This window comes from Zootoca vivipara, chromosome 3 (assembly GCF_965207765.1).
Source record: "Zootoca vivipara chromosome 3, rZooViv2.hap1.1, whole genome shotgun sequence".
Lineage (NCBI taxonomy): Eukaryota > Metazoa > Chordata > Lepidosauria > Squamata > Lacertidae > Zootoca > Zootoca vivipara.
In genome coordinates this window covers 29,021,415-29,041,021 of record NC_142586.1, presented here as the reverse complement: position 1 = coordinate 29,041,021, position 19,607 = coordinate 29,021,415, and the positions used below count along the sequence as shown (strand labels likewise).

The window sequence follows — 19,607 nt, the reverse complement described above, 5'->3', positions numbered from 1 at the left end:
ATCCCTGCAAGGGCATCTTGTGAGATTAGTTGAATATGACCCAAAGTATATAACTGCTGTAAATTGCTTTGGTGTTTTGCTTTGTTTTGTTTTTTAAAAAGACATTAAATGACATTATTTATAAGATTTATATGCTGACCTTATTCAGGAAAAAAAACCAAAGACTGAAAATACACTGCTAAAATTACCCAATGCAAACCAATACAACCTATTCAGCTATCTGGGGTGCGATTGTCAAGAAGGGAAGTCATAGATCCTCTAACCACTCTCAGGGATGCTGTTGTTGGGAGGGAGGGAATATGTCACATTAATCAAACGTTCCCAGCCAGATTGGTCAGGGAAGACAAAGATGACCTACTCTGGCCCCTCTCCCTAGCCAGCTCCAAGATATAGGATTGCTACTGGGGCTGGAAACAAGGGCACTCAGTGAAGATAAGGAGTGAGGGGAAGCAAATTCCTAGAGTTTGTGCTGTTATACTTTAAAAAAACACACACACACACACTCAGAATTCCATGCATTCAAACAGAGCTGTTATGAACTATGGCAGAATTACAGAAGATATGAGATGTATAGATGGGAAGCTTGGCTTTCTTAATATACAGAAACTCTTGCCATAAAATTGCTAACTAAACATTGGGAAGACAAATGGCTCGCCGCTTCCCTGTTATGTTTATTAAATGGTTCACTGAGCTGAAAGTTCATTTTTAATAACGTCACTCAGGGTGCATATAGAACTTTGATAGATGTTTTCCTGTTTGCATTTAAAGTGAAATGCAAAGTTCGGTTTCTGCAGAAAATAATCTGCATTCGAGGCAACCTAGTTATTAAGATTCGTGAATTACAATGAAGCTGTGTGTGTTTGAATAGGTGCAGTTTACTTGAAAGTGCAGCACTTTTCTGTTTCATAGTGTAGTACTTGAGTGAGCCTTCATGTTGTATAATTTACCTTCAAAAATTTGACATCTTTTAAACATTTCAAATTATTGTCAGTCTTCTTTTGTTATAGCATGTAGACTTTCTTGCTTATGGCTGCTAATTTCTATGGCTCCTGAGAGATTTTGAAAGCAAATCAGTACACTTCTGAAGAAATTGCAAAAAGAAAATGGCATCTGGGATTTAACTTTGAAATGTGCTGCTTAAAAAAAAATAAAAATGAATAGCAATACGTACATACATCATGTTAGGGAAAATGTGATATAATTATAGCTCTTACTTCAATATATTCGATTCGACTGGAACGCTGAATAGACTTTGATATTAGCAACCTATCAGAGTACCTTGGCAATGGGGTTGGGAATTTGATGCCTTCCAGATGTTGCTGAACTGCAACATCTGTCATCCCTAAAAATGACCATGTTGGCTGGGGCTGATGGAAGTTGGAGGCCATCAACATCTGGGGGGGCGGTGATGGGTCCCCCTTTCTCACATTCGTGTTGCTTCTAAAGGAGGAAGATTTTGACTTACATATACATTATTGGGTGGTGTTGCTTTTTGGCTTGTCCAAAACTGATAGATTATTTTCACAAAGGATACTTCTGTTCAGATGTTTGTGTGGTCTTTTAAACTATGTGAACGTTCACTGCACAACCTCTTTGCCCCATCATCCTGAATAATCCCCGGCATAAAGAGTGGCTCCTCGGATATGTCTCTGAGTTTCCTGCAGAGATTCCACTGTCAACTCCGTAGTGCTGCCTTGGTAGTCAAATGAATGGAAAGGGTTTCTTGAGGGCAGCAAATTAGATTGCGTTTCCATTTCAGCACATGATTTGTTGAAATCTAATTGGTATTGCTCTAGATTTAGATCAATGCTGTTCCAAATTACACACACACCCTCCCCAAGCAGATAGCCATACTCGGGTATTTATCAAATAAAAAAAAATTGCTTGTATGACATTTGCTCTTGTCAATCTTCAGATCTTTACAGAAAGTCTTCTGTGTTCAAGTCGACTGGAGAACATCCATTTAGCTGGGCAAATGATGCACTGCAGCGTTTGGTCAATAGATCCCCCCGTCAGTGTTGCTTCTAAAGGAAAACCACAGTACAGAGTTTGCTATGAGAAAAGCATTGAATTGGTTTTGGCTGCTAGCAGAGAATACTTCAATTCTTCCACCAGTCTAACGGATACATGCATGGATCTGGCCAGGTAAATTTTATTCCCCCCCCCCAAAAAAACAATCTTTTAGGCTTTGGTATTTGCTTAGAAAGGCAAATCTTTTATGATTTTGTACTCTTTTGCATACTTGAGCGCTTTCCTTCGATGCTCAAGCATTTCTAAGGCAACTTGTTCTACTAATTAGTCCCTGATGCAGTTAGAATGAGGTGATATGTCTTTGCCTTGATTATGCTTGGCTCATCATGAAATACAGGCACCAGCACCAATCTGCAAATACTAGCCAATGGTTTCGGAAGTGGAAATTATTATTCTACGCATGTAACCATTACAGCTATGAAAAACCAAGATGTTTGCTGTAAGGCTCGTATAAGTTCAAGGGACAAAAATGAATACAGTTGTACCTTGGTTTTCAAACAGCTTAGTGCTCAAACGTTTTGGCTCCCGAATGCCACAAACCCAAAAGTGACTGTTCCGGTTTGCGAACTATTTTTGGAAGCCGAACATCCAGCGGGGCTTCCGTGGCTTCCAGTTGGCTGCAGGAGCTCCCTGCAGCCATTCGGAAGCCACGCTTTGGCTTCCAAACGTTTTGGAAGTCAAACGGATTTCCGGAACGGAATTCCATTCGACTTCCAAGGTACGACTGTATTTATTTTATTGAAGGAGGCGGTGGGGACCTTTGGCTTGTGCACCAAATTTTGTCTGCAAGGCCTCCGCGTTTTACTCAACAGACATTTCCCTCATAATAATACCCACCTTTTAGGTGTGCAGTTGGCCGAGACGTGGATGCATGAAAGCACGATTGAACAGCTGATGGGCAGGGTATCGAATCCTGTTTGGAGTGTCAGTGCAAACCTTTCTTGGCTAAAATGAAGTCTCCCCCCCCCCTTTGTTTTAGCAGAGGTTTCAATTGTACTCCTGGAGCAAAATGTGCCTTCACCGTCCATCATAGATTCTACGAGAAAGCTGCTTTAATTGAAATAATTGTTATTCACTGTTGATTTTTGTTGTTGTTAGGGGGGACGTACACCACCTTAGCTCAGATGAAAGCTCTCTTCTTCATTATCTAGCATTAGCAATTTTCTAGTGATACTTTCATTTAAGTGGAAATCATTTCAGAATGGTTTCTTCTCATTGATAAGATCAGCACACAATTACAATGCGTATTTAAAAATCAAATCAAATCTGGGAGTACAAAATTAAAGGATTAATTTTTTAACATTTTAAAAGTTAGCACATCCCCACATCAGCCCCAGAAAGATATCTAAATCACCTAAACAATTTGAATTGAATAATTTAGGTGTTACAGTTCAACTGTGCAGTCATGCAATTCCACTAGAGTTTCACTTGGAGGAAAAAAAATAAACCTACGCCTAATGAATTCTATTTTTCCTCCTACTTCATCCATGTACAAAATGATTGCTTGCTAAGTACAAAGCTTCTTTCTTTTGGCATGTAAACTCTTAGTAGAGTGTTAGTTAAAGATAGGTACCTGTGTTGGTCTGGCATAGTCAAAACAAAGTAAAAAAAATCCTTCCAGTAGCACCTTAGAGACCAACTAAGTTTGTCATTGGTATGAGCTTTCGTGTGCATGCACACTTCTTCAGATACTTCTTCTGAAGAAGTGTGCATGCACACGAAAGCTCATACCAATAACAAACTTAGTTGGTCTCTAAGGTGCTACTGGAAGGATATTTTTTTACTTTGTGTCTTAGTAAAGTGCTTAGCTTTTGCCATTGATAAATGGACATTATTTACAATAAGAAATGATCTGCATAGAAATATGGGGTTATAAAGGGAATCACATTATATCAAGTGGCAAATTTTTAAGCCTTTATAAGAGACCCACCACTTTGGACCCATTGTAATGTCACGCTAGTGTATGCTTTTGAGGTTTCTGTGCATAGCAACAAACCATAGTTTAGTGTTGCATGTTTATCACACTAGCCTTATATAATGAAGATGCTTCTTTTTGACTAATTAGGAAAGCTGTTTGAAATCCTTAAACTTTCCCCCCTTCTTCTAAGATCCTGCTTACAGCTTATTACAGACTGCCCGCCTGTTGTTCAAGAGGAGTTGGGTCTTATCCGTGCTCTTAGCTATCTTGAAGAATTTGGTGTGAAGATCTTGCCATTACAAGGTAGGGTGTGATAGGGTTTGTTGAAATGTCTTGAATGCTAGTTATATAGTTTCAAATCTTCACATTTATATTTGCCATATACACTGTGCTATTTTTCTAGGAAAAGAGGTGCTGGAACTCACCATGAACACCTCCTTCATTCTCTTAGAATGACAATGGCGCCCACCTGAGAGGTGCCGGAACTGAGTTCCGGAAAGTTCTGGCTTATGAAAAGCTCTGCATATACATCATCTTGTATAATCAATTTTCCTTACAGCGTTTTTTTTAAAAAAGAAATTGTTTGCATCAGGTATAATCCAGTTAAAGAGAAACATTTTAAAGTCTCATTGGATTTTATTAAAGTCTTATGCACCAAATTTCCCTGTTTAAATCATTTGGGTTGGCTTGCACCCACAATTACTTCCCTTTTAAATACACACATGCACACTTAATATATAGTTTCTTCACCCATCCCCTGCTTGTGCTGCTCTTGTGCTATTATGATTAACATAATCTTTTTACTAGTAATCTCTGCAACAGTGCTTTTAAATACTTGGTCATTCTGGCAATAGCCTGGTTGGGAGGTTTATTGATCTTCATCTTAGTCTAGGGAGTGGACAAATGGGCCTTTCTATTTTATTATTTTGTCAAAACACATGTGCCAAGAAGATTAACTCAAAATAGTTATCATAACCCATAAGACGTCCATTGCACATCACGGCTTTGCAGTAACAATTTAGTTATGTTTGAAAGGAAGCATTTACTGCTCTTTGAAGGTGCCTCCAGAACTTGGGCTTTTATTGATCCCTTTTGTTCCCATGCTTTAGTGCCCAATAAAACTCTATTTTTATTTTATAAATCATAACAGCCTTATGACAACTGACATATTTTACAGGTGCTATCCTGCATTCAACTCCCGTGACCTTCCTGTCTTCACTGTTGTGTTAATGGATTTGTACTGCTAGAAACTGGATGAATAGTCCACACATTTTTTAAAAACAACAACAACACAGTTATGTATTACATAAAGCTTTTGTGGTATTTTAGGTCTACCCTTTAAAAGTTCAAACCGTGTTCAGAATATGCAGGTAAAGGACTAGAATTGGGTGGTGAATTTTGTGTCTGGTGTTTCTTAAAAGTTTTGTCTTACTTGGTTTTGAATGTGTACCTATTTGTTTTAATCAAGTCAACCTGTTTTTAGATATTTAATTATGCCCGCTGGAAGCAAACATTGTAAACGGGCTTGAATAAGAAATAGTACACAATGGTTGGTCTCCAGCTAGGTTTTACACAAAGTAGACCCATTGAAGTTAATGAACATGACAAAGTTATGTTAATTTCAGTGGGGCTACTCTAAGTAAAACTTTATAAATAAGTAATTAAAAGTAAGTAAAACCACCCAGGGAGTTAATATGCTCAAATTGACAGCTATTATGTGTAATAGCTTCACCTCTGATCTGATGCCCTTCACCAAGACACTTTAGTAAAAGCCTTCCTGGATCAGGTCTTTCCTTTGAACCCTGGATTCGCCCTGAGGCATGTATTCCTCACACAGTTCTTATTAATCCTTCACCGAAAAGCCTTAACCCTAATCAAATATATAGAAGATGATGCGCTGCAAGTTTGTGCTATTTCCAAACCATTGGTACTGGGATATTTCGCCAGAACACAGAAACCCTGTCTCATATACAGCTTCTTGAACATTGAGGGCAGACAGGGACAGTGTGGAAATGAATTATGCATTCAAATAAAACGTGGATGGATTATTTGAATCTTTTAATTGATTTATATTATTATTTCTGATTGTTTCTAATATGCATTTTTTGAACCGTTGTACTTAATTGATCCACTGGGATGCAGGTGGCGCTGTGGGTTAAACCACAGAGCCTAGGGCTTGCTGCTCAGAAGGTCGGCGGTTCGAATCCCTGCGACGGGGTGAGCTCCCGTTGCTCAGTCCCAGCTCCAACTTAACAGTTCGAAAGCACATCAAAGTCCAAGTAGATAAATAGGTACCGCTGCAGTGGGAAGGTAAACGGCGTTTCCGTGCGCTGCTCTGGTTCACCAGAAGCGGCTTAGTCATGCTGGCCACATGACCTGGAAGCTGTACGCCGGCTCCCTCGGCCAATAACGCGAGATGAGCGCCGCAACCCCAGAGTCAGTCACGACTGGACCTAATGGCCAGGGGTCCCTTTACCTTTACTTAATTGATTACATGTGATGTTGTGAGCCACTTTGGGCACAATTTTGTGGGAAAGTGGCGTACAAATAAACAAACGATGATGACGGCTTCTTAGTTTCTTGTTTGGCTCTCATTGTTGGGGTTTTACCTTGGCCAGAAAGCTTCAGTATTTCTGTGTGTTTGCCATTTGGTGGCATTGAGGTACGGTTAAATCATGAGGTGAGAAGGGCCAAAGCTCATAAGCAGGACCGAGAAATTCTTTCTCTGAAAGAGTGAAGACAATACCAGCATATCTTCAATTAATGGGCATGTGGTAATTCTGTGACCTGTATACATAAAATAAGACCCAAAAACTGTGAACTTCCTTCCCTTTCAAACTAACACTAGCCTCTTCCACTAGCCAAATTACATTTTGGATGTTGTCCATGGATTACAGACAACTGCTATCCTAAATGTGTGGTTTTTTTCCTGCGGATATATCAGGGTGGTTCCACTTTGCCATTTTCAAGCTTAGATTTTTCTGCTTCATAGTTCGTTCCCTGCAACCTGCCATTTTGCCTCTGACACATCACGTCGTTGTAAACTGTGAATACTTCAGTGCTGGTACTGCTTTCTGGGGTCTTTTTTCCTTGAGAGATTAAAGTGCACTGTCAAGTTACTTTGTGATCCTTCTGTCACCTGAAAATGACTAATGCTGCAATTTATTTCCGAAAAAGTACCTTTTATGTCATGAATGTGTACACAAGCACGTGGCTATATAACGGAGGTTTAAGTGGCTCCCGAAAAGGGGACAGGGTCTAATTCTCAAATAATTGCATCTGTTATGTTTTGGACACTTTAAAGACTACCACGCGGAAGTTAAAATGGGCGAAAAAGCTGCCTGCGGGTTCCTAATGCTAAAACTTTCTTAACTTGGAAAGCCACTTTTAAGCACGAGTTGTTCTTCGTAGAGCGCACAAAATAATTCGTACTGCTTCTTGCATTTTTGAATTCGTAGTCATCTGAACTAAGGGGAGGTAAAGGAACCAGCTTTTCCTTCCCAGAAGCAGAGGCCTCTTTCTCAGTGATATGGTAGACCTGTGTCTGGGCTGTACCACCCCAGAGTGAAGGCATTCACAGGCTCGAATGTTCTCCATCTTGTTAAATGACCAACCTTTGCACACCAGTGGTGATTTCCTCTCTCTAAATAGAGATTCTCTGTTTGCTTTATAACACACACACACACACACACACAACCTTAATAAAAACCAATTAAATGGAGATTTTCCCACTAAAATATTCCTTGGGGCATATCTGCAGCATAAGAAATAAAGTACTTTAAAAAATGTATTAATATTTTATTGAAAGAATTTCATTTATAAAATAAAGTGTAACAAAGAAAAAAAAGAAAAAGAACAAAAGTGTGCAGAAAGAAACAGTATACAAAAAGCAGTGTAATACATAGGTTTTTTAAAAATTGTTTTTTTATTAAAGATGCTATTAACAGCCTACTACATTCTGTATAAACATTCCAAATGTTGTCATATTTATCCAAACAAAGCCTATGTCTGTAAGCTGTCCGTTCATGAGTTGTGAGTGTCGTCATATTGTCAATCCATTGATTGAAGAAACAAAGCACTAGAGATACTGTTTAAAACTTCTCTCCCTCCCGCCCCAATGAGTGAATGCATTCAGTTGCAATGGACTTTTAAACCCAGATTTTAAACCCCTCCCGTGAAGTCCGTAATGTTTGTGTATGTAGCTTGCGTGTGCACTTAACTTTATCCTGCCATCATAAAAAAATGCACTGTCTTTTGTGACATTGCTGCTTAATATAATGTATTTTCTTACTAGTGCGCCTGTGCTCTGATCGACTCAGCCTTATCAAGGAATGTCTACTGCAGCTGCCAACAAACTACAAGCAATCTGCCAAGCTCTTGGGACTTGCAAATTTGCTGAAGGTTGCAGGTAAAATAAATGCTGTAATGAAATTTACCCATGTTTTATGTTGAAGGTGTCCAGCTTTATGGGGGATTTCTTCAAGGACTTTACTCAAAGATCCTGTATTCAGTGAAGATTCATATATTGCATCATTGCAACCTTCCTTTCTAGATAAATACAGATTTATTTATTTATTTCAATTTAGATATAATTTGGATTTCACACACAGCCCTTCAATCACAAGTAGAATACACACCAGCGAGAGAACAGTTACCACCTAGTCAGAGGTTGGTATTAAATCCCACTTTAACCCCTGTCAAATATGAAAGACAGATATCGTTTCTGTGCAAACAAAATATATTCTATATCCTATAAAAAAACGTAGGTTTTACTTGCAGTCCTTCTATGGCCCTGTTGCATCGTATTAGTGAACTGTGCAAAGCATTTAAATATATATTTAAATATATATATATATATAATTGTTGTTAAATCTCAAAAAAATTCCAAAACAATTATCATCATATACAGTTTTCCCCCAACATCATCATAATAATTTATTATTATTATTTCTTCTTGACTTCCCACTCCTCCTTTCTTGATGTTTGTTTGTTTCACTCTCATTAGTTCTTTCAGTAATCCACTGCTTATATTTCATATCCTGCCCACTCTGATGCTGGATCAAATCCAGAATTACATTTTTTTGTTTTGCTGGCTAGCAAAGGTAAATATTTGATCAAACTTTCACTTGGAGAAGTCAGATGTAGGTGATTTTACTATATCGTCCACTTTCCTGATCTTTCACTTAATCATATCTCCTTTGTCAATCTTTACACCACCACCACCACCACCACCACCACCACCCGTGAGTCAAAGGGCAGTTTACTGAAGTGGGGAGCATCTTCTGCTTTTGCAGCCCTGGGAAATGAGGTCTCTAAATCCAGTGGTTGTCAGTGTGCCCCTGTGCTGCCTTGCTCATGTGAGTAAAATCAGCACAGGGTGTTGATTGGGAGTATGTCTCAGTGCTCGGTGGGGCTGGGTGGTATGCATCGTCCAAAACTGGTTTGAAGTCCATATTGCCATATCGGTTTCATAATTTTGAGCCTGGCGATATATTGCGAATCATGATGTCTGTCTGTGTGTGCGTGCGTGCGTGCAACAATCATGATGCTGGGAAAACCGTGAAGCCCACCAATGCCTCTACATAGCTCCATCAATATTTCAGACATCGCTGGTGATATATCAGAGTGTTGAAAACCAGATATTGCCCTGACCTAGTGCTCAGGAGACACGCTTACTGTTTATTTCCTTTTCAAAATGTTTATTTCCAGTGAAAATGTGTCTTCTACTGCAGGTATCTGTGAGCTGGATTTAAGGATGGGGGTAGTTTGTTTGTTTGTTTTTTTAAAAAAAAATCATTCAGACTAAGCTTAAGCCATGGGTTCACTTGAATGAGTTAAATAAAAATAATCCTGGTTGAATTCTATATCAAAAAAATAAATAAATCATTTTGTGGTTTTATTTTGGTTATAGTAGGCAGTGTTTTTGCCTTTAAACTTATATCCTCATGGAGCCATTGTTCATCAGTCCTGCTGGTTTCATAATATAAGTAGGAATAATTCCATTTTTTTTGTCATCAATGTTTATCACAGCAGCGTCTGAATCTGTTCACTTTTGACATGAGTAGAAAATGTACCACAATGGGCCTCAGTTCTCAGCTTCTTTGAATCCCTGTATTTCTTTGTTACACAAATTCATTTAGAAGACTGCAACTCCCTGAGGGGCAGCTATAACTCTGTGTAATGTCTTATCCAGCTATTTTGTATACCTTCCTACCTCCCACACAGGATACTTGAGAGTGTAATAGATCGTTAGTTTGAAGCACACTGCAAACTTTAGATAACTATCAAAGACTTTAATTAGGCCTCTGCTCTTTAAATTATGCTATGCTGGATATGTTCTTGCCCTTCACATTAAAGTCTACAGCAGCTTGCAGATACTCAGGAAAACCTAGGTGTTCCTTGCATTCTGTTCTTGGTAGCTTGTTAGAACATTTATTTTAAAAATAGACTGCCTTCCTTCTGAAGTAATAATAGCTTTTTATATACAAAAGCAGCATAAATATATCCTCCTTAAACCATCAAAGACGAAAACATCTTGAACCCTCTCTTATTGCTGCTGGAGGTCTACTTTGAGGAAGGAATGTGCAGCCCTGCCCAGCTAGTTAGTCACAAAGCTACAGCAACCACTCCTTACACCAGTGAGCTTGGTGTGTCAAAATTCGCCAAAAAATCGAGCATAACCCGGGTGGTGTGTCACTTCGAGAAAAAACACCATAATTTTGCGATATTTATAGTTTAAATAACAAAAATGTATAATTGTAATATAAATCTGTATTTAATAAACCCAAAACTAATTATTTAACCAAAACAAACCAAAAACCCCTTATTTATCACAATGTGCCCAGAGTTGTTGAGCTTTTTGGGGGAAGCTGCTGACCAAAGTTCTGGAAGTTTTTTTGGGGGGGAAGTTGCTTTGCTTTGGGGGGGGGTGCCCCAAAGCTGCTGTGCTTTTTGGGGGGAAGAGAACAGAAATAAATGATGAATAATACCTTCGCTGGAACTAACATGCAGCACCAACATAGTCTGCCCAAGCGCCAAAAAACCCCCAGCACAGAACGGGTTAAAAATGAACGCTGTTACACCCAATCATCCTCTGCCAAAGTGCCAGAAAAAACAGCACAGAAAGGGTTAAAAAACCGATCTCTGGCTACCAGCAACAACAGCAAAACGATCCGGGTTTTAACAGCGGAGACAATGGGTTTTAACAGCGGTGGTGTGAGGAGGAGTGGGAGAACAAATGATGGTGGGGAACAACAGCGTGAATGGGCCGAAGGGGCGCGTGCCAGCAGTGAGGGCTCTGCGTGTCACGTCTGACACACGTGTCATAGGTTGCCTGCTAGAGCAACATGCTTCTAAAAGCTGCCCCATCATTTTGCACCAGCTAAAGCTTCTGAGTGCTTTCCATGAGCAATCCCACATAGACCACATTGTAGAAATGGAATATGGATGTGGCCACCACGGCAGGTGTAACTGTGTCCAGATCTGCCTTATCCAGGTGTTTGAACCTTGGCTCTCCTAATTCACTGCAAGGAATGCCTTTCTGTATGCCCTCCCAGTGGCCTACACGTCCTTGGATGGGGCACTTGATAGCCAACAACGGCCACCTCAAACCTCTAAGTCTGCAGTCCTATACACACGCCTATGGAAATGTCCTACTGAGCTTGATGGGACTTACTTCTCACTGGGCATACATAAAATTGCACTGTAAGGGTTTTATAGATCAAAAACCGCTCTTCCGATTGTGCTCCCTCCCCACCCCCAAAGGGGAGCTTATCAAATTCACTTTAACCACTTCTTCCTTCCTTTTCCCCAGGCGGGAAAATGAGCAGCCTCATTTTAAACCAGCAGAAGATTTAGGGAAGACACGATTGCCAGTACAGCCAGATTGTGGTAGCCAAGCATGAACGATGGTCTTGGGTCTTTAGAATAACAACTTGTAGAGGCTTACAGCTGAAATGTGAGCCTCATCTTTTTGACTCCTGAACTTTGGCTTAGAGAAAAAATGCCAAATTGCTGCAGAATGTGTTAGCAAATCGCAAGAGTGGCAGCAGCGATTGTCACGGTGCGATTTCAGACAATTGCTGTCGGAAACTGGCTATCAGACAAACTTGAATAATTTTATTTTCAAAGAACTTCCTCCAGTAAAGCAGTATTTGCCTCAAATGTTATTGCATCCGAAACACTCCTAAGGATAGGGGTGTGTGAGAGAGATGTGAACTTTGTTTCTAACAGCACACAACATTTAAGATTTACAATGGTTTAGCTCAGGCATCCCCAGACTTCGGCCCTCCAGATGTTTTGGACTACAATTCCCATCTTCCCCAACCACTGGTCCTGTTAGCTAGGGATCATGGGAGTTGTAGGCCAAAACATCTGGAGGGCCGCAGTTTGGGGATGCCTGGCTTAGCTTAATTTAAAAGAAGCAGATTACTGCATTTTTTTCATGTATAAGACGACCCCTATTTTTTTTAACCCAAAAGTTAGAAAATGCACTATGCACTCTCCATGTATAAGACGACCCCTTATTTTAAACTTCAGAAAAGTAGGGAAAAATATAGTCTTATACATGGAAAAATATGGTAATTTAAAAATTCCCAAGAAATAGCCTGAAAAACTAAAGCTGATGCTGGAGGGTTTTCCCCCTCCTTTTTCATACCAATACAACTAGCACTGTTCTTCCTCTAATAATCTTATGCTGGATATAAAGCATCCATATTCAGCTTTCAAGAGTGCAACTCCCTAAATTGGTTAATAAACTCTTGCAGTGCATGGCCTCTAATGGAAACGCTGACAAAGCTTTTACTATATTATGTGAATGTTGCCTCCAATAAAACTTAATGGCACCTATAAACCATGACCATAAATTAAAATGTAAAAATCGAGATTACACTTATTTGTTCTTTATTATATGAGGGCGGAAGGTGCTGTTCCATATAACCTGTAGTGTTCTCTGCTATAAGAATAGCAAAAACGAGCTATTACTGCACGGTTTGGGCATACTTGAAACCAAGGTTTCCTGACCCTGCCTCATTTCTGGCATTTTGTGTGATTGTTGCTAGTAAGTTGGATGTTCAAGGAGTTGGGACTCTGCTTTGGGTTTTTTGAAGCAAACTCTGGTTAAAGTAAACCCAAGCTCCTGCAGCCAATCAGAAGTCGCGGAAGCTCCGCCGGACGTTTGGGTTCCAAAAAACGTTTGCGGAGTCCAGGAACCAAAACATCTGAGTCATAGCTGTCAAGTCCTCCCTTTTTTAAAGGGAAATTCCCTCATGCTGAATAGGCTTCCTCGTGAGAAAGGGGAAAACATGACAGCTATGATCTGAGTACGAAGGCGTTTGGGATCCAAGGTACGGCTGTACCTCTATAGGGCTTGCAACATCCTAAAAATATCACAAATAAAAGTAAAATGCAAAAAAAGAAGAAGCACAAAATACAGTCTTTAGAGTGGCACAGGTAACAGTTAGGCAATATACCCTCTGAAACATCTATAAAGGGAAACAACTAACATAAAGGGGCCGTGATAACTACTGGCAGATCCAGAGTACTGAAATTCAGCAGAGACAGCAAGTCCCACATACCATATAGACAAGTATGTGTTTATAGGTCTGCTATCTCACCTGTAAGACTGAACAGAGATGGGGAAGAATCCCACATTTGATAGATGGGGACAAGTTATCCCATGCAGCCCTCTCCAATTCCAAGCATCCAAACAGGGCATAATGTTAAGTGTGTCTCTTCACTTAACATTTATTATTATTATTATTATTATTATTATTATTATTATTATTAAAGAAGATAATTATTGGAATTTTAGAAATTGGGAGGGAAGGAGTTTCTTCTTCTGTAGTCCTGATGAAAATTGCTCCATTGGAAATCTGGCTGGGGCACTAAATCAGATGGCAGGATGACTTGACTTTCCCTACCCATCTGCCAAGGGTGCTTCCCAGCCCAAAGGAAAGCACACAGCAGAATTAACACTTTCATTGTCAAAGATAACACAGTTGCTTCTACAGCTCTGGAGACCTATGCACACCAATCTAGCATCTAGGCAGCTATTCCCAGGTCTGCCGTCTATAGAGCAGTTGCCGCAACTGAGGACCCCTACCCCTCCACCAGTTTATGTACCTTCTCCAAACAGGCTGTACTCACATAGCCGGAGACTATGCCGTCATGCAATCTGCTTCTGCTTTTCCCATTTCAGTTCTCTTCTGGTTCTGGGAGACAGTGTTTCATTTAGTGTGAAGAAGCACCCAGCCCATCACTTACCTGGCCTGCCTCTTCCTCCTCTTTCTCCATCTCTGAAGTTTCCCCTGCCCCTGATGTTTGCCTCCTGGTGGGTACAGGTCCCCACAGACCACTGCCCCCCCTCCCAGATCAGTCCCCCTTCCCCTAGTTCACACATACCAGTGTCCTGCCAGTCCCTTGCGCCATTGCTATCTCCCATAAGCAAAAGCTATCTCCCAAGCATAAACACCAGGAATCCTATTGATCTTCTGGCAAGAACCCCTTTAGCATTCCTTGCCCTCCAGGAATTTCAGACATCATATCTGACATCTTTGTGATTACTATCCCATCTCTGTCCGTCAACTGAGGCCTTCTAAAACCACCCCCAAGATCTTTTCTTGGAGCTGGTTGAGCAATATTGTTCATCATCTTTATTTTTGAGTATTGCAAAAGGCAGAAAGCTTCCATGCTGTTTTCGAACTACAGCTCCCACCATCCCTAGATAGCAGGACCAGTGGTCAGGGATTTGGGGAATTGGAATCCCAAAACAGCTGGAGAACCAAGTTTGGGAAACACTGGCTTAGATCTTTGTTAAAGGTTATCTGGTGAGAGCATCCCATAGGCAGAGTTTGGCTAAAGGCATTCCTGTGTCACAGAACAGGGGCAACATTTAGCACCAGTTTCTTTGCTCCTTGAAAATCTGTTCCACTGGTTTGGAGGACCCTCTGGAACAGCATGAGGAGCATGCAAAAGCCCCCCCCCTGCCCATACCCCCCCTGCCCATACTCCAGGAATGAAAAGAGGCCTTCTGCTCCCGGGGCCTATATTTTCCTCAAACATCTACTTTTAACAGATAAATTCTGTAATATATATGCATTTGGAGGGCAATTTCAAAGGTGCAAGGAATCTAGGACCGCTTATCTTTTGACAAAGCAATCTTCAGCAGTGATTCTTAATTACTGTTTGTTTATTGCCTCATAACGTTAAAAAGACCTGGCACAAATGTTATTCAGGGCTGCCACGAAGCTGCAGGAATTGCTATTTGAGTCATTAATTTCAGAAATCTTTTCTAATTAATTTTTGCTTCAAAATGACAGTGACATTCATGGGAATGAAATTAGTTTAGCAAGCTAATGCCAGCTCTGGCACTGGTGATTAAAAGAGGTTTTGTGCCCCCGAATCTGAAGAGAAATGGTTACATTCTGAGCAATAAGTAAAGATGCAACCTTATTTGCCTGCAGATTTCTGTTCCCTCCAAAGTTTTTATAGATGATGACTGGTTTTGGGGTTTGGTACAAGGATGATACATCCAGGTTTCCCCCCCCCCCCCCGCCCCACTCTTCTGAGCACTTCTGTTGTGTGGAAAGTGATTTTTCTTGCAACAATTTCGGTGGTTACGGTAGTATGGGGGGTATGACTGCAGGAACCCCCCACTGTTCTCCAGTGGTTCTGGTTTTGGCAGCAGGTAGACTCATATTTTCAAAATCACCAAAGGCATCAGCTCTACATTCCTGCAATAAAATATTCTAGACAGGTCAATCTCGAATTCCTTTAGAATGGCCTAGCTCAGAGCGAGTGTTTCCAACCTTTCAGCAAGGTTGTTCCCACCGAGGGGCATTGCAGCCCATGCGTAATGCAGGGCAGCAAGCTTTTACTGCCTACAAGAGCTGTCCCTCAGCCGAGCAAATAAATCACGCTGCTACATAGAAATTTGTTTGGACCTCAGGCTTGCAGATTCGGCATTTGGTATATGAACTCTACAGGTGGTAGTAGCTTAGCAGAAATCCTGCCCTAGGGATGTTTTCCCCTCTTTCCCAGATATCATCAGTTAAGAATGTCCTTCACTAGAACCAGTGGGAAACAGGACTGTTATACATTTCCATTCTCAGCTGTTTGGGGGATGGGGTGGTCTATTCAGACAGTAATTGGGATTATATATTTCCACATGTGCAGGGTGTGGTGGAACGACCTTTTCTTATCATCCATGGTGCTAGTTGTTCTTTAACAGGTCACAGTTGTAATTTTACCAACTGGAGCCTCCTTTACTGAGCGGTATGGGCTTTTCTTTTTCTTTTCTTGTTTGCATTCATAGTTTATGGCTGTTCCAAGTTCTGGGCTCAGCATGAGATGAAGTCCTTCCTTTTGGTATGATCTGCAGTGTGACTTAGCCTCTCTTCTTGGTCAGCAAGCCATACATCCCATAACCACTCCAAGCAGACTGCAACATTTAATCAGTTAAATTGATTGATTAGCTGATTGTGTGTGTGTGTGTGTGTGTGTGTGTTTAAGGCAGTGAATTCACAGGGCATCCAATTTTCCAAGTGTATTTTTAAAAAATATAAAATTACATACTAAAAACCTGCAGATGGCAATCGCCATCTTAAGAAGCACCCCTCCTCTTTCACACACAAGGAGGAATGCATATTCTAAGATGATTTAGCTGATGCATTCTATAGCACATGGGCGCATCACGTAAATGACAAAGGAAATACTCACTGTTGTTTTACCCATGCAAATAACTAAAACCCACGTGGTTTGTTTGAAGGGATATGTACTTAATATTCGTTGGAAATACCAGATTTCCCTTCACTTTCGAATGTTGTTTTTGAGGGGAAACGATGCTTAAAATGTCTTACGGGATGCCCAGTGCATAGTCTTGCAGTGTTCAAGTTCTAGTAAAGACTGACAGGCCCAGGGGAGGGGAATGTGGCCTTCCAAACTTACCAATCCGGCCCTTGGAAGTGTCTGCAGCCACAGCTCTTCATCGACCATGCTGGCCCTGCCTCTTGCCATCCTTGAGTGTGTGTTTTTTTGCCTGGCTGTCATGTGTCCTCACACTCTGATAATGCCTCTTTCTTTCCTGGATGGAAGACACACACACACACACACACACACACACACACACACACACACACAAAACTACCCTACTGTGAAAAGGTAAAATTTGCATGTATTTCTCCATCCACTTTCGCCCCACCTACCATTGAAATATGGTCCAGAGGGGAATTCTGCCCTTAGACTCCTGTTCCTGTTTTAGTGTTTTTCCTATGTTTGCATTTGAGAAACCAAATTTGTCCTTTGCAATTTATTTAAACTCTTACCGCAGGTGCATGCAGTCTTTTTCAGAACAGCAGACAGGACCACCTGCCCAGTTCTAGATGCTACATGTCTTAAGACATGGCACTTGATCAGTGTTTAAACAGCAAAGGTGATTCAGTAGGGAGAAGATTGTTAAGGCCTCATTGCGTCCTTTTAAAGTGGCAGTTTGACTTTTTAAAATTGTACCTGTCAGGCATTCAAGCATAAAACTGTCATTAGGAAACAATTTTGCTTTTATGGTCCTTAGCTATATGTACATATGCACACTTTTCCAATGCAGGATTCCATGAGGTTGTCAAAGGGCTGGTTTGATTGGAAGAATGAAAGGGAGATACTTGAAAAATCTTCATCAGGGTATGGCTTCAAGTGACGCCGTTGTGAAGCCTGCGGAAAAAGCTCATTAAATTTAATTAAACAATTCAAACTGCATGTTGCAGGACTCCAGTCATGATGCTTTTAGTATATCAGCAAGGAAACTGTCAGGGAAAAGGAGACTGTCGCAGGATAATTCCTGCATTTTTGATAACTCTTGTAAAAATATGTAGAGCAAGAAAGAGGCTACAGTTGTTGTTGCTGCTGTCTTATCTTTGGCAAAATGCTCAGCTCAATAAAGGAAAAGCAATTTCTCCCCCACATCTAAGTACATCCGCGTTCCTTTCAAACAGAAACAAATCATTCTTTATTTGTTCCCTTAGCGGATACCTGAGGAACAATTCAAGAAACTTACATTAAGCACTCACATTGGACTATGGCTCCTTCCATTCTCTCATGGCGGTTGAGAGACTCTTCTCCCAGTTGGGTTTTAAATCTATTAGGAAAAGTGCAGGACCCCAAGGAAGCCACATGCATTTCACCACAGCTGAATTGGTTTTAAAGGTCACGATTGCTAGATATTCCTAATAATGAAGTTATCCCTTATTTTAGAATGGGGAACCTGCGGTGCACCAGATGTTTTGGGCTGCATTCACGCCATACATTTAAAGCACACACCCCTACCCCAAAGAATCACAGGAGCTGTGATTTGTTCAGGATGCTGTGAATTGCAGCACCGTGAGGGGCAAACTACAGTTCCCGGGATTATTTGTAGGGTGAATGTGCTTTAAATGTCTAGTGTGTGTGCAGCCTAGGACTGCCAGCTCCAGCCAACACGGTCAATGGTCAGTGATGATAGCATTCAAGTCAACAACACATGGGAGGGCACAGGTTCCTCACCTGGAACTTGGGTCTCCAGCTGTTTGGGGACTACAGTTTCCATAATCCCTGACCACTGGCCCTGCTAGCTAGGGATGGTGGTCTTTGACCGCAATAAATTATTATTATTATAGCTAGGGATGATGGGAGTTGTAGTCCAAAAGCAGCTAGAGACCCACGTTTGGGAAACACTGCTCTAGAATGTACTATACTTGTACAGTCATACAAGTTTGCGAGCGCAATCCGTTCCGCGGAGCCGGTTGCTCCCTGATGCATGCGAAGCGCGCATGCGAAGCGCCGATAGAGCACTTCTGCGCATGCACGTGATGCGCAGATCGCTACTGCGCAGATCGCTTCTGCGCATCTGAGCACCGCGGAACCCAGATGTAAACACTTCCGGGTCCGCGGTGGTCGGAAACCGAAGCGGTCGCAAATGGAGGCAGTCGCAAACCGAGGTTTGACTGTATATAACAGTCTTGGAGTGTGGCCTAAGGCTCACATCTACCTCTTTGGTTTTGTGAAGACACAATAGTGGGGGATTCCGGGTCTGAATAGGCTCTGGTTTGGAGCTTTAAGATAAACTATTTTGGTCAATTTGCTTTGTGGCACCTCTTCCTCTTCCTGCTATCGCCATCCTTTGCATTGTGTTCACACATAATTGTGTGGGCCGCCCATCGCGTTCTTTGTTACTTATTTATTATTACGAATCTGATGTTGATTTTCTAATCGTTTAACAATAATTATTCTTCTAACTTTTGTAGGTGATGACCAGATGGAGAGAAAAGGACAAGTTTTGATTCTGTTAGTTGAACAAGCTCTTCAATTTCAGGATTACAAAGCAGCAAATATGCATTGCCAGGAGCTTATGGCTTCAGGTGGGAATGAATTTCCTCTTCTCCGCCCCCGCCCCCCCCCCAAAAAAAATCTTGTGGGTTTTCTGACATTGTATAAAATGGCAAATATTTTGAGAGGAGCCTGATGAAGTCATTATCAGAGTAGAACCACTGAATCCAAGGGACTTGAGAAACAATTAATTTAAACAATCTATTTCAACGCATTTACTCTAGAATATAAATTGGATGAATAAAACTCTATCCTTATGCAAGCTGGCAAATTGCTGTTTGTTTTTTTTAATGCATCTGCCTCA

General features: G+C 41.0%; 1 protein-coding gene across 2 annotated transcripts in view; it reads left to right on the top strand.

The window, feature by feature from the left end:
* The window catches only part of NBAS (NBAS subunit of NRZ tethering complex), a 174,642-nt gene that overhangs the window by 84,229 nt on the left and 70,806 nt on the right, over positions 1 to 19,607 (top strand). For both annotated transcript variants that reach the window (XM_035109824.3, XM_035109823.3), the window contains exons 30-33: positions 1,916 to 2,145; positions 4,140 to 4,252; positions 8,244 to 8,357; positions 19,222 to 19,335. In XM_035109824.3, the coding sequence (XP_034965715.3) occupies positions 1,916 to 2,145; positions 4,140 to 4,252; positions 8,244 to 8,357; positions 19,222 to 19,335 (571 nt within the window). The remainder of the gene's footprint in view (positions 1 to 1,915; positions 2,146 to 4,139; positions 4,253 to 8,243; positions 8,358 to 19,221; positions 19,336 to 19,607) is intronic.